The 26,848-nt window shown below is 29.3% G+C and overlaps 1 protein-coding gene across 1 annotated transcript; it reads right to left on the reverse strand.

The window, feature by feature from the left end:
* Positions 1-18,934: 18,934 nt before the first annotated feature.
* LOC136086863 (uncharacterized) lies at positions 18,935-19,843 on the reverse strand. Its single transcript, XM_065809357.1, has one exon. The coding sequence runs from the start codon at positions 19,841-19,843 to the stop codon at positions 18,935-18,937; it is 909 nt and encodes a 302-aa protein (XP_065665429.1).
* Between the last annotated feature and the right edge of the window lie 7,005 nt (positions 19,844-26,848).

Here is a 26,848-nt window from a genome sequence, read left to right on the forward strand (position 1 = left end):
CCACTGTTGGAAAAAAAAAAATTTTCAATGAAACAAGTTTAATCATTAACAAAGAAATAAGTTTAACTCTAAAGTTTAATGAGAGAATCTTCCCACGGCTATATTCATAATTAAGTGTACAAGTAAAATAAATTATTTTCGAATAATTTTTTTTTTTTTTTTTTTTTTTTTTCATTCGCGGTACAAACTTACTGAAATGCTTCAACTTAAACGAGAATCGTTAGTATAAGTTTTTGTTGTTGTATATATTTATGTAGGTATAAGAATTTGTATATCGATTTTGAACTAGATTAAGTTGTAGCTATCTACAAGGGTAAGACTAAAGTAGTGTCAAAACAAGCGTAGATTTGGGTTTTAAATCCAAAGCAATTAGGGCATGAACAAGTAATTTTAGGAAAGAGATGTGTGAGTTAAAAAAATGCCAACTAATTTCATATTAGTATTATTAGTTCATTTAGTATAGCAATGTTAATTACTCTTGTAACTAAAAATGAAAAATATTTAGAATAATAATAAAATCTCAGGAAAGAAGTCTTCTTTAATACGTCAAAAGACGTTTTATTAAGCATCGATTCTCCGTTGTTTCATTAATGCTCATTTTCGACAACTTCTTAAACCGATTATGTCTGACATAACTTTATAAGTATTAAAAAGCGTCAAATTTTGTTATCAATCTATTGTTTATCTTAAATAGTTTTTAATAAATTTTAGCTTGCTAAATATTCGTTCATTTGATTATGTATTTATGGTAGCTGTTAATATTAATCTTACGAAGATTTAATGATGGGAGCAGATTCATTGGTTTTACTTGCATTTCTGATACACTAAAAATATCTGATAAATTAGATAAATTAAAATTTTTTTTTATTTAGATGCATCATAACTTGTTTTTATCATCAAAACCTGTTTTTGTCATCAAAACAAATTCAGGATCAATACTTTATTGGAGTGCAAAGTTTATTGACCTTTCAACTAATTTACTAAGATTATTATCATTAGTACTTTTGAAATTTTGAATGATTAGTAGATAAGAGCAGATAAGGTTGATAAGAGCAGATAAGGTAGATAAGAGGTTTTGGATAAGCATAAGAGCATAGGTTAAGTCTTTAGATTTAAATTAAGGTCTTCAAAACTTTCAGTTAGGATTTTCCTTTGTTGTTTTAAAATACAATTATACTAAGAAGTCAAATGTAAACATTTTTTAGATAATCCTATAGCTTGAGTTCTATTATTTGTGTCTAAATATACGTTAGTTGACATTTCTATGAGGCTTTTTATAAATGATTCTACACTGGTTTTATTAAGCTTTAGGTGTTTATCTTATTTTAGATTAATTACGGAGTTGTATAAAAATTTTCAAGAATGACAAGCATTTTTGTAAATGTCTATTTGTAAAGATAGAAAAAAAACAAGTAGTTGCTTCAATTCAGAAAATTAATCTCCAGTAAAAAATCATCAATAAAATAAATCATACTTCCATTGCTTGGCACGGTGTATATTGAATTAAACGACCAAAAAGAACAGGTTGTTTTTGCAATGTTCCATTTATTTTGCTAAACAAATTAAGCAAAATTATATGACTGAAAATTAAGTTGAAACAATCCCTTTTTAATAATAACACTTCGAATTTGTTCTGTAATGTTTAATCCAGTTTTGTCTGAAGCTTCAACTATTTCTAATATTCTTTTAAATACCTCTCCAAAATTATTAACATAATAAATACAAATTAATATTATCTATTATTACTGAATACATAACTGCTACTTTTGTTTCTGCAATAAATTTTTGTTTTACCTCAGCACTTAAAAAGTCTTTAACATCAATTCATGATTCCTTTGTAAACAATTATGTTGTGGATTTGCAGTTATATAGACATTAGTAGTATAAAAAGGGAATTTTAGGCCAAAATTTTTTCAACTATAACTCTAACCATAATCTTACATATTTCAACCATTATCTTAACCATAATTTCTGAGCTAAATAATAAAATAAAATAGGTTATATCACAACCATAATATATTAATATATTATGGTTACATCAAAGTCATAATTTCTGAGCCAAAAATTTATATAAAATAATTTTATTTTTTAATTTGTTTAATTTTTTGTAATTTTTATAAAAAAAATTTTAATTTTAAATCAATTTTTTAAGTTAAGCGTAAATGTAATATAGCTACTAAATAACTAATTTTACAGACTTATCAATTCTTTATTGTCAACCCATGAGTTGAACGACTCAGGATATCCATACCACTTTACTAATGATTTGTTTTTGAGTTTACGAATAACTTTTTCAATTTTAAATATTTTTTGATCAGTTTTTTGCATTTCTTGTTCATAAAAAGCACCTTGTATTTCTACACCATTATCGTCAGTTATTTTATACGTCAGCGGATCTGTGAACTGAATCTGTGACAGTAAAAATCTCCTCAGTCCATCTCGGTGTGTATCCTTTTTCAAACGTTATCTTCTTTTTAGCTATCCTTACTCTATCACCAATTGAAAACTTTGGTTCAACAGGCTCTGGTCGCTCCTTTCCATTTAGATTCAACCAAACAATATTCTCATTCTTTTTATCGCGAGTTGCAACTAGTGTCATTTTAATTGAAGAATGTCTTGTGTTGTTGTATTTATTTACCATTTCATCTAAAACGTTGATTTATTTTCTAGTAGAATTAGCTGAAAAGTACTTAAACATTTTCCCTTTCATTTTTCTATTCCAACGTTCAACTACACAACTTTTTTCTTCATTTTCAGTTGAATATAACTGAACACCAAACGCTTTAACGTGCTAATTATAAAATTCTAAGCCTTCATCCAACCACATTTTTTGACAAAACATTAGCAACATCAACTCAGTTTACTCTTTAATGGAACAATCCAACCGTGCTTTGAAAAACATCTATCACCATTAATAAGTATTTTATACCGTCATTGAATTTGGAAAAAGATTATATGTCAACTAAATCAGCAGCCCATATTTCATCGACTCCATTTACAATAACTTTTCTTTTTCTTGAATGTTTTACAACTGGTCTATGAAGTTCGTTTGCAAGTTTGACAGTCCATTTTAATTCTTTATCTTTGTCTTTTTTACTGATCGCTGGTAGTTTTTTTGAACACCTAATCCAAATTTTTTTAAAGTTGATATAAAGTTTTCATAATACCTCGTTCAATTCTTTCACGTATTGTTGGATTTTTTATAGAATCCATTTCTTTGAGTATAATTTTATCAGCTTGATTTCTTCTCGCAGTATCTTAAAAATATTGTATTATTACCCAAAATCACGATGGTAAGCTGCATTATCAACTCTATCTGCAGGTTTATCCCATTCTTTATATGCGTCAGTAGAAGTTAATCTTTCATCTAATTTAGTACCATGACCTGCAAAGTTCATACCAGGTAAATGCATTTCACCTCGGAACTTTGACCATGGTAGTTTTATTTTATTTGCTGCTGAATTAATTTAACTAACTAAATCACCTCCTGTTTTTGCTGCAACAAATTTAGTTTTTGTTGTTCCACAAATAGCACAAGCTCCACGTAGCATATTTCTATTGTTTTTACTTACGAAGCTTCGCGGGTTTTGTGTATTTGTTATGTTTTTGCATTTAACACAGTACATTTTTGATATATATAGAAAAATAAAATTCTTAAATATATGAAATGGATGTTATAGATTTATCATAGAATTTAAATAAAAGTAATCGTAATAATAATAAGTTATTACTTAAAAGTATAAGAGGAATTATTGTTGGAAAGTCATGTTGTGGAAAAACTACTTTATTATTGAATTTACTTTTAAGACCTGGTTGGTTAGACTATAATAATTTAAAAGTTTTTGGAAAATCTCTTTTTTAACCAGAATACAAAATATTAAAACGATCTTTTGAAAAAAATTACCAAAAGAAGTTATTCTTGAACTATTTAAGTTCCAAGACAAAATAGAAAATTGAATGCTAACCCTGAGTTTATAATTGAAGACATTTCAAAAAATTTAAATGAGAAAACAGATATGGAGTGCAAGTTTTTTGAAACAGCAGAAGATGTACCAGATCCTGAAGATCTTGATATTAACAAGAATAATTTGATGATATTTGATGATTTACAATTAACAAAGCAAAATAAGTGTGAAAAATATCATATAAGAGGAAGGCATGGTCATGTAGATTGTTTCTTGCACAAAATTATTTTGAGTTACCTAGGAGAACTATAAGAGAAAATGCAAATCTTATATGTTTATTTCCGCAAGAATCTAAGAATTTAAATCACATTTATTATGATTATGTTTCAAATGATATGTCAAAAGATGAATTTAAAATTTTTTTAAGAAAGCCTGGTCAGAGCCTCATGGATTTGTTATTATAGATCTATCTTCTAAAAGAGATTATGGAAAATGTAGAAGTGGATTAAATTGTTTTTATATACCAACTTGTGAATTTTGAAATATTTTTTTATAAAAAACAAATTATCTGGTATATAAAAAAACAAAAATGTGTTGTATATATGTAAGCGGAAATAGCAATAGCATAAAAACTACGTTTGCTCCTATTTTTCCACTTAGTGAAGATAAAGAATATGAAATGGCTCTACATAGTTTAGAGACATATTACAGGTTTCCTAATATTGATTCTTCAAACAACAATTCTAGATATAGCAATAATAATACAGCAACTTGGTATGATATAAAAGTTCCAGAAGGATGTTATGAGATTACTGATATAAATGATTATATTCAATTTGCAATGTCTAAAAACGGTAGTACTATCGCAGGAGTTGCAGCTATTTCAATTGAAGCAAATAATTATACATTAAAATCAGTTTTAAATATTGCATCTGGTTATAAAGTTGATTTTACAACTTCAAGAACTGTTTTAGATTTGATACTCAAGTATTTTCATCAGGTTCTTATCAATCATCTAATATTGTAAACATATTGAGAGTTAACAGTATGCGAGTAAGAAATGATATAATAGGATCATCATATGTAAATGGAGGAACATAAAACATTGTATATTCATTTTTCCCAATCGTAGGTCCTGGATTTAAAATTATTTAAGAGCCGTTAAACTTAATTTATTTACCAATAACACTAAAAACAATTTCAAAAATGGAAACTAAAGTGACTGATCAAAATGGAAATCCTTTGAATTTACGAGGAGAAGAATTGTCTATTAGATTTCATATAAGAGAAAAAAAAATGTTTATAATATAAAATGAGTAAATATACTAATATTAAAATAAATGTTTTGCAGGGGCAACTAGAAAAACTTAAAAAAGCAATTGAAGATGGTTTGGAGCTAGTATTAAATTATCACATTCAGATTTTAATGGTGAACATATATTAACTGTAACAGATTATCAGTTGAATAGAATTAAAAGAGCACATGAAAAAGGCTTAATAATTACTTTAAGTAGAGCACAATTGGCTCACAATTCTCAAATAGAGAGAGGATTTATTGGTGCACTATTACCTTTCCTTGGTCAGCTGCTAGATTTTTATTATCAAGCGTTGCTCCAGTGCTTGCAACAGGACTATTAACAGGAGTAGGTTCATCAGTTGGATCAGCTATGATTGATAAAATTGCTTAAAGGGGTGTTGTGTACTTAAAAAAGAATGGACAAGGAGTTAAAATGACAGCTGCAGGATCTGGTTTATATTTGAGACCATGGAGTAAAGGAGGTTCTATAGGTGATGGATTGTACTTACGTATTGGAAATGGATATACATCAACAGGATCAGGTTTATTATTAGGACAAAATTTACCATTTGCTAATATTCCATTTTCAAATATGATTTTTTGAAAATCTTTTTTTACATATATAAAATGTCAAGAAATAATCCACCAATGCATAAATTTATGAATAAATATAAAAGAGTTGAGCTTCCTCGAATGCTTTATAAGTCACACAAATATTTAGAATACCCTTTATTATTAATAAATGAGAATAGATGTGAGATATTTGCACAACATGACGTTACAATAAAATCTCTATCAAAATATTCTTTTAAAGTTTGGCGTAACAATTAATGAAGGTGTTGCGTTAGTTTCACTAAAATAAGAAGTTAAATTAAAAATGTTAAGTTTACAAAATTCTGTAATATCAGAGACTGTTGATGATATTGTAGTAAATGTTGTTAATAATTCTGATTCTGATGTATTAATTAAAAAAGGAGACGTTTTGTTAACTTATTGTTATAGTTTTTTAAAATTATTTTTTTCTTTCGTTATTAAAATGGAATATAAAAATATATACACAACTCTACCAAATGCGCCTACTGAAATTCAGGTGATTGATGGTCATATAAATCGTCTAAATAAAATTAATGAGAAATAGAGCGTGAGAGAGAAAAGAGAAATATGTTAAGTATCATAGAGCTGTAAAAAAAAGTTTCAGCAATTGATAATGCATAACTAGCAAGCACTATGACACTTCGAACTATTGGAATTAGCTTTTTAGCAACAATAGTTGCATCACTAGTAGTTACTATATGTGAGGGTGCAGCATTAGGAGCAGGTGTTTTATCAATAATAGGTGGAAAAGTTAATAAAAAAATCAATTTAAAAAAAAGAAAAGCATGCAGAAAAGCATGAAAAGATTAAACTCGCTGATTCAAAACTAAATACAATAAGTGATCATATTTCTAAAGCCTTAGTAGATGGACATATAAATGACAATGAATTTGAATAAATAATTAGAGAACTTCGAAAATTTAAAGTCATGCTTGAACAAATTAGAACAAAAACAAAAGAATTAATTAATGAACAAACAAAAGAAGCATTAATTAAACAAGGAATAGATGAGGCAATTAATGTACTCCAAAGATGATTCAGTAAAAATGTAAACATCAAAACACAAAATAATTTATTTTAATAAAACATAAAACACAACACAATTGTTAATAAATTCTTAGATAGTAAAAAAAGAATACAGCAGAATAATTTATATGAAAAGATGGGTGAAACTAATTTACATTTAGACCTGACAAAATTGTACAAGACAATAATTGATAGCCAAGATGGAATAAAAGAGAACATACATAAGTTGCATGATCAAGCTAATAAATTTGCACTTACTTTTTCAAACACTTATCATGAAATAACGGCTGAGCAAGCATATAAAGAACAAATACCTTCTTTTGAAAAAACTAAATAAGGACTTGAGGCTCAGAAAAATTTCAGCAGATTATCTAAGAATGTATACAAATAGTAAAAAGTCTACAGATACTACATTTGGAACACATTCTAAAGATGACAAGTTATACATTGGATAAAAACCAATATTTATTAATGATGATAATATATATATATTTTAAACATCTTCGCTTCTAACAAGGCTGCAAGCAGCCACTAATTAAAGTTGGAAGTTACTGAAAGAGAAAAGATGAAGATTGTAGAGCAAGATAACGATTGACGGACGACTTAAAGGATTGCAAATTATATGAATCAGGAAAGCAAGATGAAGGAAGCGAATTCCAAAGAGCTGATGTTCGAGGAGAAAAACTAGACGAATAAGCTTTTTTGGAGCACTTAGGAACATTCACAGAAAAGGATGACACTTAATTGAATGACGAGTAACACGAGAATGAATTTTAGTAGATGGCACAAGAGACGCTAGCTCTTTAGAGCAGTGCCCATTATAGTATTTGCAGAAAAGAGAAAGAGAAGCAACATTACGACAATGTGATAATGGTTGGAGGATGGCTGCAAGAGCAGGTCCAACTATGTTTACAATACGTTTTTGCACTTTGTCTAAAAGAGTAAGGGCATCATTAGAAGATCCCCCCAGATATGGCAACAATAATGGCTGAAAAAAGTTGAGTTTTATCCGAACTGAAGTTCACCAGCCACTGTGAGCCCCATGCTGTAGCAGAAGTGAGATCCTTTTCAAGCTCAAATGCCCCCTCAAACCAATCACAGAGTGTTGGTTTCTTATCACAACAAGAATAAATGGTAGCATCATCAGCAAACAATGCCACCTTAGATGTGAGAATATCTGGAAAAATGTTAATTTAAATTGAAAAGATTAAAGGCCAAGGATTAAACCTTGAGGAACCCCTGAAGTTACAAAATAAGAAGAAGAGTGCTGTCCATCGAGGACAACTTTTATACTACGATTGGAAAGAAAGGATTCAATAATCTTAAAGATCTTGCCAGATACACCATAAGAAGAAGGCTTATGGAGAAGACCAGCATGCCAAACTTTATCAAAAGCTTTTGAAATGTCAAGAGCGATGGCCTTAACTTCTCCACCTTTATCTAATGCACGATAAAACCTATCAGTTATTACTGTAAGCAAATCAGCTGTAGAACGAGAAGATCGAAATCCATATTGATGGTCAGAGAATAAGTTATTAGATTCAAGATGAGAAATTAAGTGTTTGTTAATTAAAGGTTCAAAAACCTTGCTTATGATAGGAAGAAGACTAATGGGACGGTAGTTAGACGAATAAGATCGCTCTCCAGAATTTTTGAAGATAGGGATAACAGATGCCGCTTTCTAGCAGGCTGGAAAACAAGACTCTGATATACAATTGTTGACTAGTATTGACAGCTACGGAGAACATTTCTGCAAGACAATAGCAGGTATGTTGTCCGGGCCACAAGCTGCAGAAGAGTCTAGGCAGAAAATTGCTTTATATACATAAGCTGGAGTGATACGAATGTCAAGTAATGGATCATGCAATGGATCAACCTGTTTGTTGGCAATATCAGATAGACTAAGTGGAATCAAGAGATGATATTAATGAAAAATTCTCAGCAAACAATTCAGCTTTGTGTTTTGGTGAGATGACAAAGTCTGAACCATACAAAAGAGGTGGAATTAAAGATTTTCCCTTAAATATAATACTATTAAAGATTCTCCAGAAGTCACGAGAGCCTAATTTTTGAGATGAGATACGAGATTTCATGACCTGAGAATAGCGGGCTTTGGCGTTTGATAAAAACTTTTCACAATGGTTTCTAGCAGTAATAAACAGACGTCTGTTTTCTGGAAAATTGTTTTGCTGAAAAATATGGAAGTAACGGTTACGATTGGTAATCGCAGCAGCACAGTGCAAGGAAAACCATGGAGGAAAGTGATGTATGACCTGGATTTGTCGAGAGCGAACAAAAAATTATATGCTAGTCTGAATCCACAAAGTTATGTAAGAAGCACGTTTGTAGACAGGAAGACGAAAGATTTCTACCCAAGGGCCATCACAAAGAAAATCACGGAAAGAATCCCAGTTAGCTTTACTGTGGTTGTAAGAGGTACGATAATAGGGGGATTCAGGTGATGAATAAGAATGAGATATTAGTTTCCTAGAGATCAAACTGTGATCAGAAGCACCTAAGGGTGAATGTGGAGAAACTGAGCACTGAAAAGGATCAGAAACAAGACATAAGTCGAGTAGTGAAGGTAAATGATTCGGATTGTCAGGAAAGCGAGTTGGAAAGTTGACTATTTGAGTTAGGGATTGAGAAAGACAAAAGTTTTGGGCTTTAATGCCTGCAGAATCACTGACACTAGATCCAAGCCATTCAGAGTGGTGAGCATTAAAGTCACCGACAAAAACTATATTACCTGATGGAAAAAGAGAGAGGGCTTGATCAATATGATCAGAAATAACATCAAAAAGAGTGCAGCCTTGAGATGAAGGAGAGCGATATAGAACAAAGAGAAAGGCAATAGAGTAAAGTGATGCTAAACGAAAGCACATAAAAGAATAAACTGTGGATTCAAACCTAGTTTCACGACAAATGAAGGAATTCTTACGAATGTAAATGCCCAGGCCAAGCATGTGACTATTGGAGTCTTTGCGAATTAAAGGAAGATAACCATCAACACTAAGATTACAAGATGAGACAGCTGAACTCAAATTAGTCTCACAAAGAGCAAGTAGGTCTGGTGAACATTGAAAGAGATAAGACTCAACAGAAGAAAAGTTACTTTGAAGACCACGAATATTAGTGAATGATAGGTTTAGAGAACTTTGTGATGATGTTGGTTTTTTGTGTTTTATAGTTTTTGATACTTTATTCATTTTTAAATTAGATTGAAGAACTTGACTCAAAGCATAGATAGTACTCAGAACACTTTTTAATAGCCCAAGCAATTGCCTCATTACTACTAATAAACTCTAAGCCGTAACAAAAGGCTCCAAATGTGGCTTCCGCAATGCACACCAAAAGTACAACAGTTATACAATTAGGGACACCATCCATGCGCAATATGGCACTGTTAATACATTGATATTTTTCAACTGTTGATGGAATCAGCTTCTCTGATAGCTACCACAGAGTTCGGGAAACCTCAGAGCTGTACCCTCATTAGAAGATAATAGAATGAGTTGCCTAGTCATAAAAACAGAGACACAAACAAAACCCATGCATTGAGTCAAGAAGATCCAGCATTCAACATCCTAAACTGGAAACAATTTATTAAAAATACATCTGCGCCAGCCTAATAGATGAAGAAGGGGTGCGAGGCTGGTCAACAGATACAATCTGTTGAATAATCTGTTGATAGAAAGATATAACTATTGATGGTGAAACATATTATGGTATTCCTGGTCTTTGGGAGTTGATAACAATGTTTAATCCTAATAAAGAATTATATACTGAAGGTGATCTTAAAAATTATGAAAATATATTAATACAAACAGATGCAATTCCTTCTGATGCAATCCCATACAAGCCAAAGTCATCTTGGAGTGAAAAATACAGAGAAATAATAGCTCTCATTTGGAGAGATATGAAAGAAAAAAATGGGAAGCGTGAATCAAAAGGAACAGGATTACCAGCTATAATCCTTTCTAGTGATCAAAAGTAACAAGAGTATCATCAGTTATGTTAAAGCAGTTGGCTGCAAGTGATTTAGGAAAAACTGAAATAACTGCTGCTAAATCATCAGAAAAAGAACTTTCAACATCAGCAATAACTGCTGCTAGAAATGCTGCAGTTGAAAAAGGAAAACAATTGATTAATAAAGCATCTTCAAAGGTAGTTTCACAACCAAATACTCCTAATAAAAAATTGAAGAAATAATTTCAAATTTGATTGGATCTATAGATCTAATGAAAGATCTAAAAAATAATAGAGATGAGGTAACAACAAATATAAATAAAATAATGATGGGGTCTGCAATAAGATCAGTAAAAAAAGTATAAAAGAAAATGCTATAAGAATAGAAGGTTTAGTTAAAAAAGGACGCGGTATTCGACTTAACTTTTTACAATTAAGAGTTTTAGAATTGTCTAATAAAAAAAAAATTTTATATTGCATATAAAAAAACAAAATGACGACTTCTGAAGTATTAAATTTTACAGAAATCCCAACTCTGGATGAAGGAATTGAAAGTTTTGAATTCCATGAATATGAGCCAGTGGCTCGTAATAATCTAAATAGTGTTGGAGAAATAAGAATCAATGTTGAGCAACAAGATTTGTTCACACTTCCATCTGAAACTTTTCTCTTGTTCTTAAAATTGATGGAACAGCTTATGCTAATGCAGATGTAGTGTCACTTACAAATAATGGTATTATGCACTTATTTAGTCAAACATCATATTAATTATCAAACCAAGAAGTTGTTTATCATCCAGGTCAAGCAACTACAATGTTAGGAATGCTTAAATACCCAAACGGCTCTCAATCAACACAAGTATTAAATCAATTGTGGTTAAAAGATTCTGCAACAATAGCAGTACTTGTCGATGACTCAGGGTTTGCAGTAAGACAAGCATACATTATTCAGAAGCCAACTACAAAGGGAACATTTTCATTTTACATACCTTTAAAGCACATTTTTGGATTCTGTGATGATTACGACAAAGTTATTTATGGATTTAAACATACACTAACTCTTGTAAGAAAAGCTGATGATGATGCAAATTTTTAGACTTGCATCTACAGCTATAGGAAAAGTTGATCTTACTAAATATTATTGTTTATACCACATGTGATCCCATCAGATGCAGAAAGGATTAATCTTTATAAATCTATTGAACCAAAAGTGACATTTCCAGTAAGTTTTCGCGCGCGTCAGTGTGATGCTATATCTGTTCCACAATCTACAACATTTTCTTGAAGATTTACACAAAGATTACACAAAGCAACATAACTCCTTCTGACTATAAAGATTTATGCCCACTTATGGTTTTTGATGTTAGTAAACAATCAGAAAGATTAAAATCATCAGTAGTAGATGTACAAACTAAAGCAACTTTTAATGCGGCTGCTCCAGCAAATACTGAAGCATTTGCTGTTGTAATATCTGATAGATTGTTACAATTTCAATCAGACGGAAATAAAATGAACATTGTTTACTAAAAATTTTTTGAAAATTAATTAAATTTTTTTTCTTTATATATTAAAAGAATGAAATATACAAATAAAAGTTTAAAAAATCTATTAGAAGAAAATAATATTTCAAAAACATCTGACAATCTTGCTACATTGCTAATGATTGCTATGGAAAATGTGTTATTAGATAAAGAATCTATTATGACTGAAGTTAAAGAATTAAATGAGAAAATACCAGTTGGTAGACCTAGAATACATTCAGTGAAAGAAGTAAATGAGAAGAATCCAGTTTGGAGACCTAGAAAAAGTCGTAAAAAAAAGCGAAAAAGAAGAAATAGATCCAAAATATGAAAGATTAAGAATAATTATGAAAAAACCAGTCACTGTTAAATTAACTAACATGGAAACAGGAGAAATTAAAATATATAAATCATTATATAGTGCTATGCGTGAAACTAAGCATGGGTGGAGATATCTTGAATTACGTGATGGAAAAGTTGAAAATGGAATTAAGATTGAATAATTAAATTCTGAAAAATTAAAAATAAAAATGTTTAAAAAATATTTACATGTGCTTTGCAAATATTTTTAATAAATAAAATCTTGTCATATAAAAATGGAAAATCAAAGTATACTCAATGAACCTATTCCAGATATAACATCTTCAGAAATTTGAACTCCCACACCTTTTGTATTGTATTGTACATTGACAATTACAAAAGAGCAGGAGATTGCAAAATATCAAAGAATTGAATATTATTATAGAATACGAGGATGGGGATGTATTTAAAGATTAAAATCAGAATAAAGATACAATAATAAAAACGACAAGATTTTCTTAATTTTGAAAAATCATTTAAAGAAAATAAATATAAAAATTAAATATTAATATAGAATGAAAAAAAGTGATCTCATAAGACAGTTACAATCTACATCAGTCGAACAGAGAAATATATTAGACGAACATATTCCGTATATATCATCTTCAACAATTTTAACTCCTACACCTTTTATTGCAACTAATACAGTAATATCTCAAAAAGAATCAAGGAATAATTCTATTGCAGATTGAATTATGTCTTATGTTCCTGATATAATTAAAAAAACAGCTAATGAAAAGATTGAAGCATTAAAATCATTAGTTGTAGAGTTGTACAATAAAATTGAAAAACAAATAGAATTTACATTAAAGAAATCATCTATTAAAAATGTGACATAACAATTTACAGCTAAAGAAATAGATGCTTTATTCTTCATAAATGCTGCTAAAAATAGCGCTATCAAAGTACTAAAATAAAATAAAAATTCAAAACTTTATATAGTTCTCTATTGTGAAATGAAGCGTATTGATATTAAAACAGGAGAAAATATAATCACAACTGGTGTATTTAGAACGAATAATTAGAATCAACAGATTTAGATGAGTTTTATGAAATATCAAAGCAAAAAATTTTAGAATCATTATCGTTATATCAACAGTCGGGGTCAGGTTGGAGATTTGTTTCTGTTGAAAATATGGATATAAATATTATTGAGTATAATCCTATTAAAGCTAATTCATACATTCCACTTGATAAAAATTTAGCAAATAAAAATGCGATAATTAATATAAAGAATGAAGATAATCAATGCTTTAAGTGGTGTGTCACAAGAGCATTAAGTCTTAAATAACACAATTTGAGAATAACAATACAGATATCAGTGTCAGCATATTTGGATATGAAAACTCAGAAGTAAATATTTTGCATGTGTCTAAAAATGATGATCGCAAATATTTAATAGATTTACTATTAATCTCAAATGGTGAAATTAATCATTATGGTTTCATAAAAAGTTTAAGCAGACTACTTTCTTCGCAAACAACTAAGACACATTGTGAAAAACACTATTGTAGAAATTATTTATTAGGATTTAATTCGGAAGAATCTTTATCTAATCATAAATCTTATTGTGAAACACATGATTCAGTACGAATTAAACTTCCACCACCAAATTTAACAATGCAATTTATTAATCACAACAGATCAATGAGAGTACCGTTAGTAGTATATGCAGACTTTGAAAGTTTTAACTCTTGTGCACCAAATCCGAATGATTCATATACTAAACAATATCAAAAACATATTCCAAGTTCATTCTGTTATTATTTTAAATGTTTTGACGAAAGTTTTTATCAAGGTAAATTAGTAACATAAACTGCGAGTAATGAAACGGATGATGTTGTACAAAATTTTGTTGATAGTTTACAAGAAGATATTAGGAAAATTTATGACATAATTAAATTTCAAAAAAAGATGATATTTACTCCTGAAAACAAGCATGATTTTAATGCTGCAATATCATGTCATATTTGTGGAGAACATCTTGAAAAAGTTAAAGTACGTGACCACTGTCATATTAATGGAAAGTATAGAGGTGCTGCTCATCAAAAATGTAATTTAAATTATAAAATTCCAAAATTCTTTCTAGTACTATTTTAAAATTTATCTGGTTATGATTCTCACTTATTTATAAAGAAATTATCAGGAGGAAAGTTGAGTTGTATACCAAACAATGAAGAAAAGTATATTCTTGTCTAGAGAAATTAAAGCTTTTCTGGAGAAATTAAAGTTGGTGAGTTGATTAAAGATGGAAAGAATATTAAAATTAAGCGTGAACTCCGTTTCTTAGATAGTTACAGATTTATGCCTTCTAACTTAGATAGTTTATCAAAGAATTTAACAAAAAACCAATGTTAAAATATAGGAAAATTATATTCAAGTAAAAAATTAGATTTGTTACTAAGAAAAGGTGTATACCCATATGATTGGGTTGATTTTATTAATAAATTTAATGTGACACAATTACCAAAAAATGAATCATTCTTTTCAAAATTAAATGATGAAGGTATAAGCGATGATGATTACTCACATACACAAAATGTATGAAGTGAGTTTAATTGCAAAACATTTAGAGATTATCATGATTTATACAACGTTTCAGATGTGCTTTTACTAGCTGACGTCTTTGAAAATTTTAGAGATGTTTATATGAATTGTTATAAAGTAGATCCCGCTTGGTATTACACATCACCATGATTAGGTTGGGATGCAGCATTAAAGAAAACCAAAATAAAATTAGAATTGCTGAGTGATTATGATATGATACTGATGATAAAGAAAGGAATGCGCGGAGGTATTAGTATGATATCTAATAGATTAGGAACTTCTAATAATAAGTATATGGGTGATGAGTATGATCAAAGCAAACAATCAACATATATACAGTGTCTAGATGCTAATAACTTATATGGGTGGGCACTAAGTAAACCACTTCCTACACATGGTTTTAAATGGATGAATGAAGATGAGTTAAGAAACTGGAAATCAATTTCCTGTATACTAGAAGTTGATTCAGATTACCCTGAAAATCTTCATGACAATCATAATGATTATCCACTTGCACCTGAATGAGTAACTATTGATAAAGTTGAAAAATTAGTGCCTAACTTAAATAATAAGAAAAATTATATAGTACAATATGAAAATCTTAAATTGTATGAAAGATTAGGATTAAAGATTACAAAAATTCATAGAGGAATAAAATTTGAAGAAAGTGCATAGTTAAGTGAATACATTGAACTAAATACAAATCTTAGAACTAAAGCAACTAACGATTTCGAAAAAGATTTTTTAAACTTATGAATAACTCAGTATTTGGAAAAACAATGGAGAATGTTGAAAACAGAGTTGATATTAGATTAGTAACAGACGGAAATGAAGCTATTAAATTAGCATCAAAACCTAACTTTGAAAGTAGAACAATATTTGATAAAAACTCAATAGCAATACATATAAAAAGAACAAAATTAAAATATGCTAAACCAGTTTACTTAGGAATGTGTATATTAAATTTGAGCAAAACTCTAATGTACGAACTTCATTACGATTACATAAATAAAGCAAACCTATTATTCACAGATACAGATTCATTAGCATACGAAATTAAAACCTTTTACGGAGATATTTTTAAAGATATTGAAAGCAAATTTGATACAAGTGAATTTGATCCAAAGCACCCAGCAATTAATAATGTAAATTTTAAAGTTGGTGTTAATAAGAAAGTAATAGAAATGTTTAAAGATAAGACTGGAGGAGCACAAATTGAAGAATTTGAAGGACTCAGATCAAAGTTGTATTCTTACATACACGTCTTAAGTACACGGAAAAGTGATTACCAGTGATTTTTTGTTTTCTCTACATGGTAAACCATTTTATTATAACTCTTTAGAAGGTTGCAATAGGTTTGATGGGAGGATCCTTCACATTTGATTTACCATTTAATAACAATCTAGCAATTAAACTTTACAAAAATACTGGTAATCCAGTTCTATATTGGATACAACCTTTTGTTTCAAGAAATCCATCATTACCACCATACATTTCATCTCTTAAATTATACTCAACAATATTTAGATATACGAACACAATTTATGGTAATGAATATATTAATGAACACCGCAGAAAATGGGAATGGTGTTAATTTAAAATATATTAAAATGTATGTTATTGGCATTCAATTTTCCTGTACATACTAACAATATGATACAACCTTGGACACCATATCACTATGGTAATTATTCAGCATTTCCTGGATTTGATGTTAATAGTATGTGTATTTTCTGTTCATTTGGATCAGAAGATTTTTATCTTTCTTCATGGAACGGTGCTAATACTACATCATTTAGTAATACAGAATCTGGACTATTGTATCAATCGAGTGCAATAATTGGTTCTACAACAACTACATCATTTTACAGAAATTTTAATCAATCCGATTCTATGCCTAGTGTTGGTAGTGGAAGAAGATTAGTAGTTACATTAAACTCTGAAGATGCACAAGTTGGATATTCTCGAAGTTTTGCTGCTATAATAGGTGTACTTTACTATTACGTTTTAGCTTTATTACATTTATGCGTAGCTATATTATATTTACGCTTAACTTAAAAAAATTGATTTAAAATTAAAAAAAAATTTTTTTGCTCAGAGTTTATAGTTATGCTGTAACCATCATATATTTATATATTATGGTTGTTATACAACCATTATTTTATTTTTATATTATTTTATTTTAGCTCAGAAATTATGGATAGGTTTATGGTTAAAATGAGTTAAGAAATTATGGTTAGTATAATGGTTGAAATGACTTATGAGATTATGGTTAGTATAATAGTTGAAATAAGTTAAGAAATTATGGTTAGTATAATGGTTGAAATATGATGTGAGATTATAGATGGGAATACGGTTGAAAAAATTTTGGCCTGGAATGCCCTTTTTATACTACTGACATTTTGACTGGTTTCTTGGAGTTATGCTTATCGGTTACTTAATGGACCATTAGTGGCATCCGCTATAAGTGACCAGCCAATAACTTTCAAATGTGGTATAGTAGGGTCATTTCGGATAAAGCGAGCCAATAAAACTAAAATCAGTGTGTATTAATAACTATGTGAGATATCTTAATACTTCTTGTACTAGAAAACTCTATAACAGATACCTAAACTATGATATAATGTAAAGTGAGCCACACTAATATAAAGTGAGCCAAGTAAACTATATATAATACATAGGAAAGGCTCGCTTTATATTAACAAATTTATAAAGTGAGCCACCATTATTGGTAAAGCAAGCCAATAGCTTATATGATTATTCTAAAGTGAGCCATTTAGCTTTTATTTCAGACAAAAATTTACAAAATTGGAAGTATTATTACAAATAATATTTACTATATTAATATTAACTTTATTACCTACGATATAGTAAACTGGTATTAAAAGTTTGCAAACATTAACCTCAAATGCATACTATGCAAAAAATTTGAAGAACAAAAGCAATATAAAAATGTCAGCGACAAGTCTAATAAAAATAATACTGCTAAAGCTGCAGATAAATGATGCAGTACAAAATGCAAAATATCAAGTCTTAACTAGAGTTAATTTACTTAGTTGTTGTTTGAACACAATCAGCACATAGTTGTCCACGCACGGGTATTTCGATACAGCTCTCATGTAACCAATCACGGCACGCGTCACACTCAATCCATGCATCATCAATGAGAGGATCAGTTGCTTCACCATATGCAAACCCACAATATTTGCAAATGTCCTCTTCTTTTTGTTTCTTTTCTTTTTTGGATTCTTTCTTTTTCTTTATAACCTTCTGTTTAACAGTTTTCTTCTGTTTCTTTTCTTTGCTGGTCTCTTTCTCTTTAGCTGCTTTTTTTGTTATTGGTTTGGTTCTTTCTTGAATAAATGCTACATTTTCTTCTGATGTCAATTCATAAGATGGTGGTTTCTTACGTGGCCGACTGCTTTGTGGTCGATCTCTGTGTGGCACTGGCATCAAGTTTTCGAAAGACACATCGAGGTCTGCTTGTTCAATTGACACAATTGCATTTTCATCAGTGGTAGGTAAACAAGTACTACCAGCAATATCAGTATTGACATGTTGCTCATGCTGCTTATCTAGGCGAGTATTAGAATTAGATGCATTAATATTATCTTTATTAGCTGTATCAACAAGTTTAGCACTAGAACTATTTGAAATATCTGGCAATTGCATTTCATTCAGATTAATTATGTCAACGGATTCGGTCACAAAAATCAACTACAAATTCATAGCTGCATTAGGTACAGGTGGCTGTTCAATACTCGATCGCAGTGGCAAACAAGAATTTTCAATATTTGACAACATATTGGGCTGAGAATTCGAGGCTGTTGAATCTAATTTTCTTTCTGTAATGGTGCTTGGTGCAAAAGCCTCTTCAGGAATAGCTTTGACATTAAATGGAAACAAGCCAGTAGCACGAAAGCCAGCCTGAGCCAGCTCAACAGTCATCAATGCTTGCCAAGTTGGTGTAAACAAGCTAAAAAATTCCTTTTTTTCCAGTTTACGGCCAGCATTCTTTCGTGTAAACAATCTCATGCCCTCATTCCACTTTCTCTTAAATGAACCAAAAGGCACACGATCCAGCGGTTGCAGCCAATGAGTAGTATGGCTTGGTAATGCAAATACATGAATATTGTTTGCTTTCATTAGGTTTAAAAATTCAAGGTTAAACACATGTGAATAGTGATTGTCCATAATTAAAAGATGAGGTCGACCGTTTAATAGTCCTAATCGTTGTAAATTGTTGACAAATAACTGTCCAAATTCCACAAACAAGTCTTTATTTATCCAGCCACTATTACTTGCTTTTACAATAGCACCAAAAGGAGCACCATCTTTCCAGCCTTTGCCAACAGTTTTTCCTTTATGAATGATCATAGGTGGTACAATATCGCCAAATGCATTTAATGCTGCCAAGACAGTAGATGTCTCCCCTCTTTCTAATGCAGTAAGATTATTAGCAGGTTCACCAACAATTGCCACAGCTTCTTCTGCCTTGTGAATATTCATCACACCTGTCTCGTCCACATTCCAAATGTGCCTAGGACTGTCTTTTATATCCAGTCTTTGCACTAAGTCTTCATACAAATCAAACCATTTCATAACCTGAGTTTTGTTCATACCCATTGCTCTTGCTGCAGACAGATTCTCTGCCTTTTTTGTGCTTGTATCAGGAAATCTGTTCAAAAATCCCTGAAACGAGTAATAACCGGCAATATTTTTTTGATTCTGAAAATCCTTTTATTCCTTTAGCATCAGAATAAGCATATGCAATTTCTCGAATATCTTTGCGCGACAAAGGAAACCCTGCTCGTGCCATTTTTCTTACAGTCTCTGCTAATTCTTCTTCACTTTGTTGTGAAAGAATTGTGGGTCTCCCAGAAGCACTTTCCACTTTGCTCACTTTTCCTGACAATCTCCTCCTTAAAGTTTCATATGGCACATTCCACGCTCTCGCTATCAGCCGTATTGACAACCGTTCAGTTGAAGGTTTTTCTTCTTGTTTTCTGTATTCTTCCATAGCACCAGCCATATTTGCTTTTTGCCATAAATTTAGTTTTGTGCCTGCATGACTTTGAGGCCTCGGCAGTTTTTTTGAACTTCGATGTTGTCCTCGAATTGCCGGTACCTGCTCGGACAATTTTTGTTTTCCTTGAGATTTTTGGCTTCTTCGGGCCGTGATCGGTTGATAACGTACCATTCTGTAAAAATATCATAAAAAATTCCAATAAATTAACAATTCATGTGGGTCAAAAAGCAAAAAAATTTATAATATTTTTTACATTTATTTATTATTGCAGTTTTTGGAAAAGTGAGCCAATGGCTCGGTTTACCTGAATGCCCTTGGCTCGGTTTATCTAACAGTTATGCAAAACCGAGCCAGGTTGAAAATTCGATTAATAAACTTTATCATCGCTCAAATACATATCAACACTGTATTTTTTGAAATAGTTTCTCATATTACTAATATTACAATCATATTTACTATAAATAGTGTCAAATATGAAATACTCACTTTTCGTAATTGAAGCTAAACAAAATATAAGGTCTTAAAGCGAAAAAACGTTTTGTTACTACTCGAATGATTATAATTATACCACCGCGAAAATAATTGCTTAGCAACTGTTTTTAAAATATTTATTAGACTTTAAAATGAATAACTAATATTAAATAAATTGTTATAAATCGAAAGCATAATTTGATTTCGTAAAATTGCAATATTTAGGCGACCGGCTCGCTTTATCCGATGGCTCGCTTTATCCGAAATGACCCTAGCTAGCCACTTTTGGTCTACTAAAAAAAATAAAAAAGCAAAACTACTGTGGACCGCTAAACATATTTATATAAGTCCACTAAAATTCTATATTAATAATATATTTTTGAAATCAGTGCTGGATTACCCAATAGACTGACCTAGACCATGGCCTGAAGCCCCCTATAAAAAGGGGCCCCCAAAAATTGGATGTCTTTTTTAATTTGAATTAAACTTATATATTTTATTTTTTGTTAATTAGTCCATAATGCAAATAATACAACTTACATATTTATATTTGTTATTATTCTGTTTCCTCTATTGTATTTAAAAATACTTAGAATACTTCTGTACAATGTAATCCTGTTAAAAAAAAATCCTGCTGAGTCAAGCCTGTAGAGACTTAAAAACTTCCAGAATACTAATGAAAAGCGAGATAACTAAATTTTAAAGAAAAATTGAAACATTGTTAATGTTTTTTGTCTGGAGGAAAGTCAAACAAACTCACTTGCAATGGTTTTTTTTTTTTTTTAGTTTACATTGTTCGTTGTGACACAATAAAATAAACTATTAAAAAACTTTTACAAACTTAATTTATTTTCAAAAAGACGAATAGAATTTGGTTAATCAAAATCAAAGTTTTGCAAAACAAATTTATTCCAAAGGTGCGGTGCACGACAGATGCAAGATAGAATTAAACTAAAATTTGTGCGACGTTTCGTTAAAAAAATTAATATTTCTAAGAGTGTATATGTTGTTGGGTTTTAAACTAAAAAGATCTTTATAGACTAAGGGGTTAATTATGCGAATTGCTTGTTTCTGACAGCGATAAAAATGTAATTTACTTTTTTTAGTACTTCTCCAAGCAATATTCACTTAGTTTAAGTTTTAAGTGAATAATAGCAGCGGTTTGATGATTGGAAGAATATTTTTCAATTACATATACATCAAAATCGGATATTTTCACTAAGAATGCAAGTTGATATATATTCAGAGAAAACAAAGCTCTGTTGATTATGACAACCTGCAACTTTAATTTCAGAGAGAACTGGAATTTAGTATTGAAACGATTTATACCAGTCATTCTAACGTTATTGGAACGAGGTTTACCTTTTTGCAGAACAAACGAACATGTGGGTTTTTTAGGTAATGAGAATTATTTAGGTTTACTTGAATTTGAAGCTCAGTTTGAGCCAATTTTTTAAAATCATATCACAGCATATCCCGATAAAGCTAAAGAAAATCAATCTTACATATCAAAAACAATATGCAAAATAATTGGAATAAAATGTAATCTCATGTAAAAGAGTTTTTAGTCGCTCTCTATTTTAGTGTTTCAGTCGGTTTAAATACGGATATTGTTCACATTGACCAACTGAGTATAGTTGTAAGATAAGTTTCGCCTAAGAATGGAAAGCCAGTTGAACAATTTTTCACATTTTTGAATTTGAAAAGCTAAGTAGGTGAAATCATTGTAGGGTAGGTTTACGCTGTATATATGTTTAAAAATGGTTGCTTTTAGTGTAAACCAGACTGATAATATAAACTAAAATGAAAATAATGATAACAAATGCGAAGATGAAATATATACATGAATATACTTCATCTTGTAACCTCCTCGAATTGAGGGGTGTTTAAACTTTATATGGGCGTAATTTTTGAATAAACATGCAACATCATTTTTACTAAAATTATATCGCCAAAAATGAATAGTGCCAAAATATGTGCTAGTATAACAATAATAATAATAATAATAATAATAATAATAATAATAATAATAATAATAATAATAGTAATGATAATAATAGTTATTATTGTTATTATTATTATTATTATTGTCATATTGTTATTAGTATTACTATTATTATTTTATTATAATAGTTATATGATTGTAAATTTTTAGGAAAATAAATATCTTTTTATTGTTATTGATATTGTTATTGTTGTTGTTGTTGTTGTTGTTGTTGTTGTTGTTGTTGTTGTTGTTGTTGTTGTTGTTGTTGTTGTTGTTGTTGTTGTTTAATTAAGAACCTTTATAATTGCAAAATAGCAAAAACTGCTATAAATGCAAACTGGCAAAAGTGTGAACTAGCAACAGTGCGCCGACATAATTTACAAACACAGGCATACATGCAAACTGACATTTAAATTTGAAAACACTTGTATAATTTCAAATCATCATAAGTGAAAAGCACCTGCAAGAACTTGCATATACTAGTGTTTAAAAATTCTTTCGGTGATCTTATGTTGTTTTTTGCAACTGTTTTGCATTTAAAGATTTATGCAAATTCAAACTTATGCCAGTTCTTTCAAATTCTTTTAGCGCACTTATTCCGATTTGCCAGTTCGCACGTACGCCAGTTTGTACTTATGCTGGGTCGCACTTATGTCAATGTTTGCAAAATGTTTAAGCGCGCCATGCTAGTTCGCATTTATGCCAGTTTGTAGAAACGCCAGTTTTTTTGCTTTTACGTTTAAAAGGTTTGCAAATATTCAACCAACAGACTCTTTAAGCAATTCAGCCAACAGACACTTTAAGCCACATTAAAAATGACTTGCTTTAACTATATAAGGCAACAATAACAATTATTTATATAATGACAACAAAAATCAATTGGAGTCAAAAAAGTAATTCGAGATCAATTTCTTTAAGAAATGCTAGTAACAAAATTGTAACAAAAAGTCTTACTAATAGGCTAGAAAATATTTTATCAAATATAATAAATTAAATAAATAAATAGCCAGAAAACTGCATGTATTAAAATCCATCTGTCCAACTTAATTCATCTATCACAACATAAGCCATACTTTCGATTTTCAAGTAGACTGATTTTTATTTGTTTAAAAGTATTGATCACGATGCTTTTTTAAATAAAAACTTCATACATTAAAGCATTAAAACAATATTATTGCAAAAGTTAAAATGAATTGACAACTTTCCGAAAATAATAAGATTTTCAAAAGAAGTAGAGCCGTTTTTCATAAGACGAAATATTCGCGCGAAGCGAATTTTTTCGTTGATAAGCATGCATAGATAAAACATTTCTGGCAATTATGCTGATGCAGCATTTCGCTGCAGCGAAAAAAAAAGTCGAATTCATTTCGACTTTTTGCGAATCGCCATAAGCGAAAACTAATTAAGTTAGAATATTATATCACGTGATGTCAACAGTAAAAAAAGCGAAAGCACGTTGTTTTTAAAATGGCAAAGAAACAAAATTCTTAACCTGGCGTTCTTATTAATTTTCTAAGAACTCACTCTAAACATTGGCAAGCATTATTAAGTTCATCGAATAAGGAGAAGACTTTAAAGAAGAAATTACAAATGTAAATTTGCACACTGCCAATTCCGAAAGTTACACTTCACAAGAAGATTCGCGTGGCCAAACGAAGATAAACCTTTTTGTAAAAAAAACCCCATGAAAACTTTTAAATCTGCAGTTCGTTCTTGCAGTAACAGTTTTTGTAACAGAAATGTTCATATCAAAATATTAGCATTTGTTTTCTTATACTTTCTTATAAAAAACTTTAAATTAAATTATTACATTACAAAATGATATCACATCTTACAAACAAAGACAGAAATGTTAGAATTAACGGAAAGAAATACAGAATACTGCAGTTTGCTAAAAATGATAACTTTTTTTAAGCGAAGATAACTGCATAAAAAAATTGAAGAAGCTTCAAAAACTCAAAAAAAAACTCTTTTAAACTCAAAATATCTTTTAAAAGCTTTACCTTAACTTTGTTTAATAGAAGAAAATTTTCAAATGACACTCATTGGATAAAATATTTTCTGAAATACCCTTAAGAAATAATAAAAGTATGAACTAAAAGGCAAAAAGACAATAATAAATACTACAAATTCCGAAATTCCGCAAGTTTTACATTTAGCCTTTGTTGTACCTCTTCCCGATAAAAAAATGTTGATTAGAATGAAGGTAAAAATAACTCTTTTTCAGCCAGTAAAGCATTAATATTAAATAAATGAGTAATAAAGAAGTGTAATAGATATATATATATATATATATATATATATATATATATATATATATATATATATATATATATATATATATATATATATATATATATATATATATATATATATATATATATATATATATATATATATATATATAATATCCACATGCTTTATTTTGTTTATTACGAATAACTTCCATCCCGACAGAAACCTTCCTGTTTATGCGGTCATCAAAAAGCTTTTCAAAACAAAATTGCTAAGTATTACCGAATTCTCGACACTTCAGTGTTCGTCGTTGAAAGAAATAATCAAACGTCGGATTTTCTACCCTACCTTCTGAATCCAAGTTTGAAAAAACGATATAATACAATATCGATGTCTTTTAGGTTGTAGATAACTAGAAAAGTTGTGCTTAATAATTTAAACCCTTATTTTTTGAAACATTCATCTTTTATTTTAATGACAATATGCGTCATTCACCATATTTTTGTCAATAATAATTTTTTCAACTTTGCCCAACTTTTGCTACGTATTATTCAGCTCAGACAACAAATTTTCAAAAATTGTTTTTTATAAAAAAAAGTTACAGAAGGTCGGACGAACTACTATAAAAATTTGGACTGGCCTAAAATCGCCTGAGTATGATGTTGTATAGCTGAAATCACAAAAAACCTTTCAGCCAGGATTTCTAAATCCTAACTCAACAGGTTTAACAGAGTTTGAGCTGAAAGAAATAAGGAGAGCTATGCTGATCAAATAACAATTTTATATAAATTTTAAAAGAAAGATAAAAATCTGGTTTTAAAAAAGCTCCTTTTTATATAAAAAAATAAAAGGTAAATGCGAATAAAAAGTCTTACAGTTTCCCAACTTTATAAACTTTAAAACAAACCAAAAAATACATACAATATAAACGTAAATTTTTAAATAAATTTATATAAATCAAGGTTATCTTATTTTAACACTTAAATTTCTACTTTGTTTGGATAGAACTTAAACGCGGGCAGTAGAGAGTTTGATAATATTTTGTAGACTCTCATAATGGAAATATTTTGTAACATAATGAAGAGTTGTTTTGAAAACAAAACCTTTACAGTTAAATATTTATTGAGAAAACTTGAATGTAAATTTTAATATTTGCGTAAGAATTAACTAACTTTTTTTTTTTGTGTGTGTAATTTATTTCGCCGTTAAAAAATGTTTTCATCGCATATACATATATCGAAATTAATGGCTGGAGCAAGAAGAAGGGCACATTTTGAATAATCGCTGAGCCACCATATATATATATATATGTATATATATATATATATATATATATATATATATATATATATATATATATATATATATATATATATATATATATATATATATATATATATATATAAAGTTCTACATAACTGTAACATACAAATATATATAAAGACATAAATCAGAATAAAAACACAAAATAACTAAGAAACTAAAGAAATTTAAAATAGCAAATAAATAAGAAGTGTTAAAGTGCTTACAACCGCTAAAATAATATTAGAAAACTGCAATAAATATTTAATTAAATACTTTAAATCAAGGATTTCTGATTAATTTTTTTATATACGGAATTGTTTTTACTACGATAAATAATAAAATTTATATAAATATAATAAATAAATCATAAATGAATGAATAAAAGACAAATTTGTAAAAATATAAAACAAAACGGAAAATAAAAAAAAATTAAAGTTTTCGGTTTTTCAAATTTGTCTTTTATTTATTTACCGTAAAATCGCTTAAGTTCGGTCACCATGTAACTTCGGTCATTTAAGAAAAAATACAAAAAAGCATGTAAAACCCAAATTTTCAAACTTTTTTTTCTTAAATAATATTTGTAATTAGTTCGTTAATATGAATC

The sequence above is a fragment of the Hydra vulgaris genome, chromosome 11 (assembly GCF_038396675.1).
Source record: "Hydra vulgaris chromosome 11, alternate assembly HydraT2T_AEP".
NCBI lineage: Eukaryota > Metazoa > Cnidaria > Hydrozoa > Anthoathecata > Hydridae > Hydra > Hydra vulgaris.

Coding starts and splice junctions, on each gene's coding strand:
- LOC136086863 (XM_065809357.1), bottom strand. CDS start 19,843: ATGGGTATGAACAAAACTCAGGTTATGAAATGGTTTGATTTGTATGAA.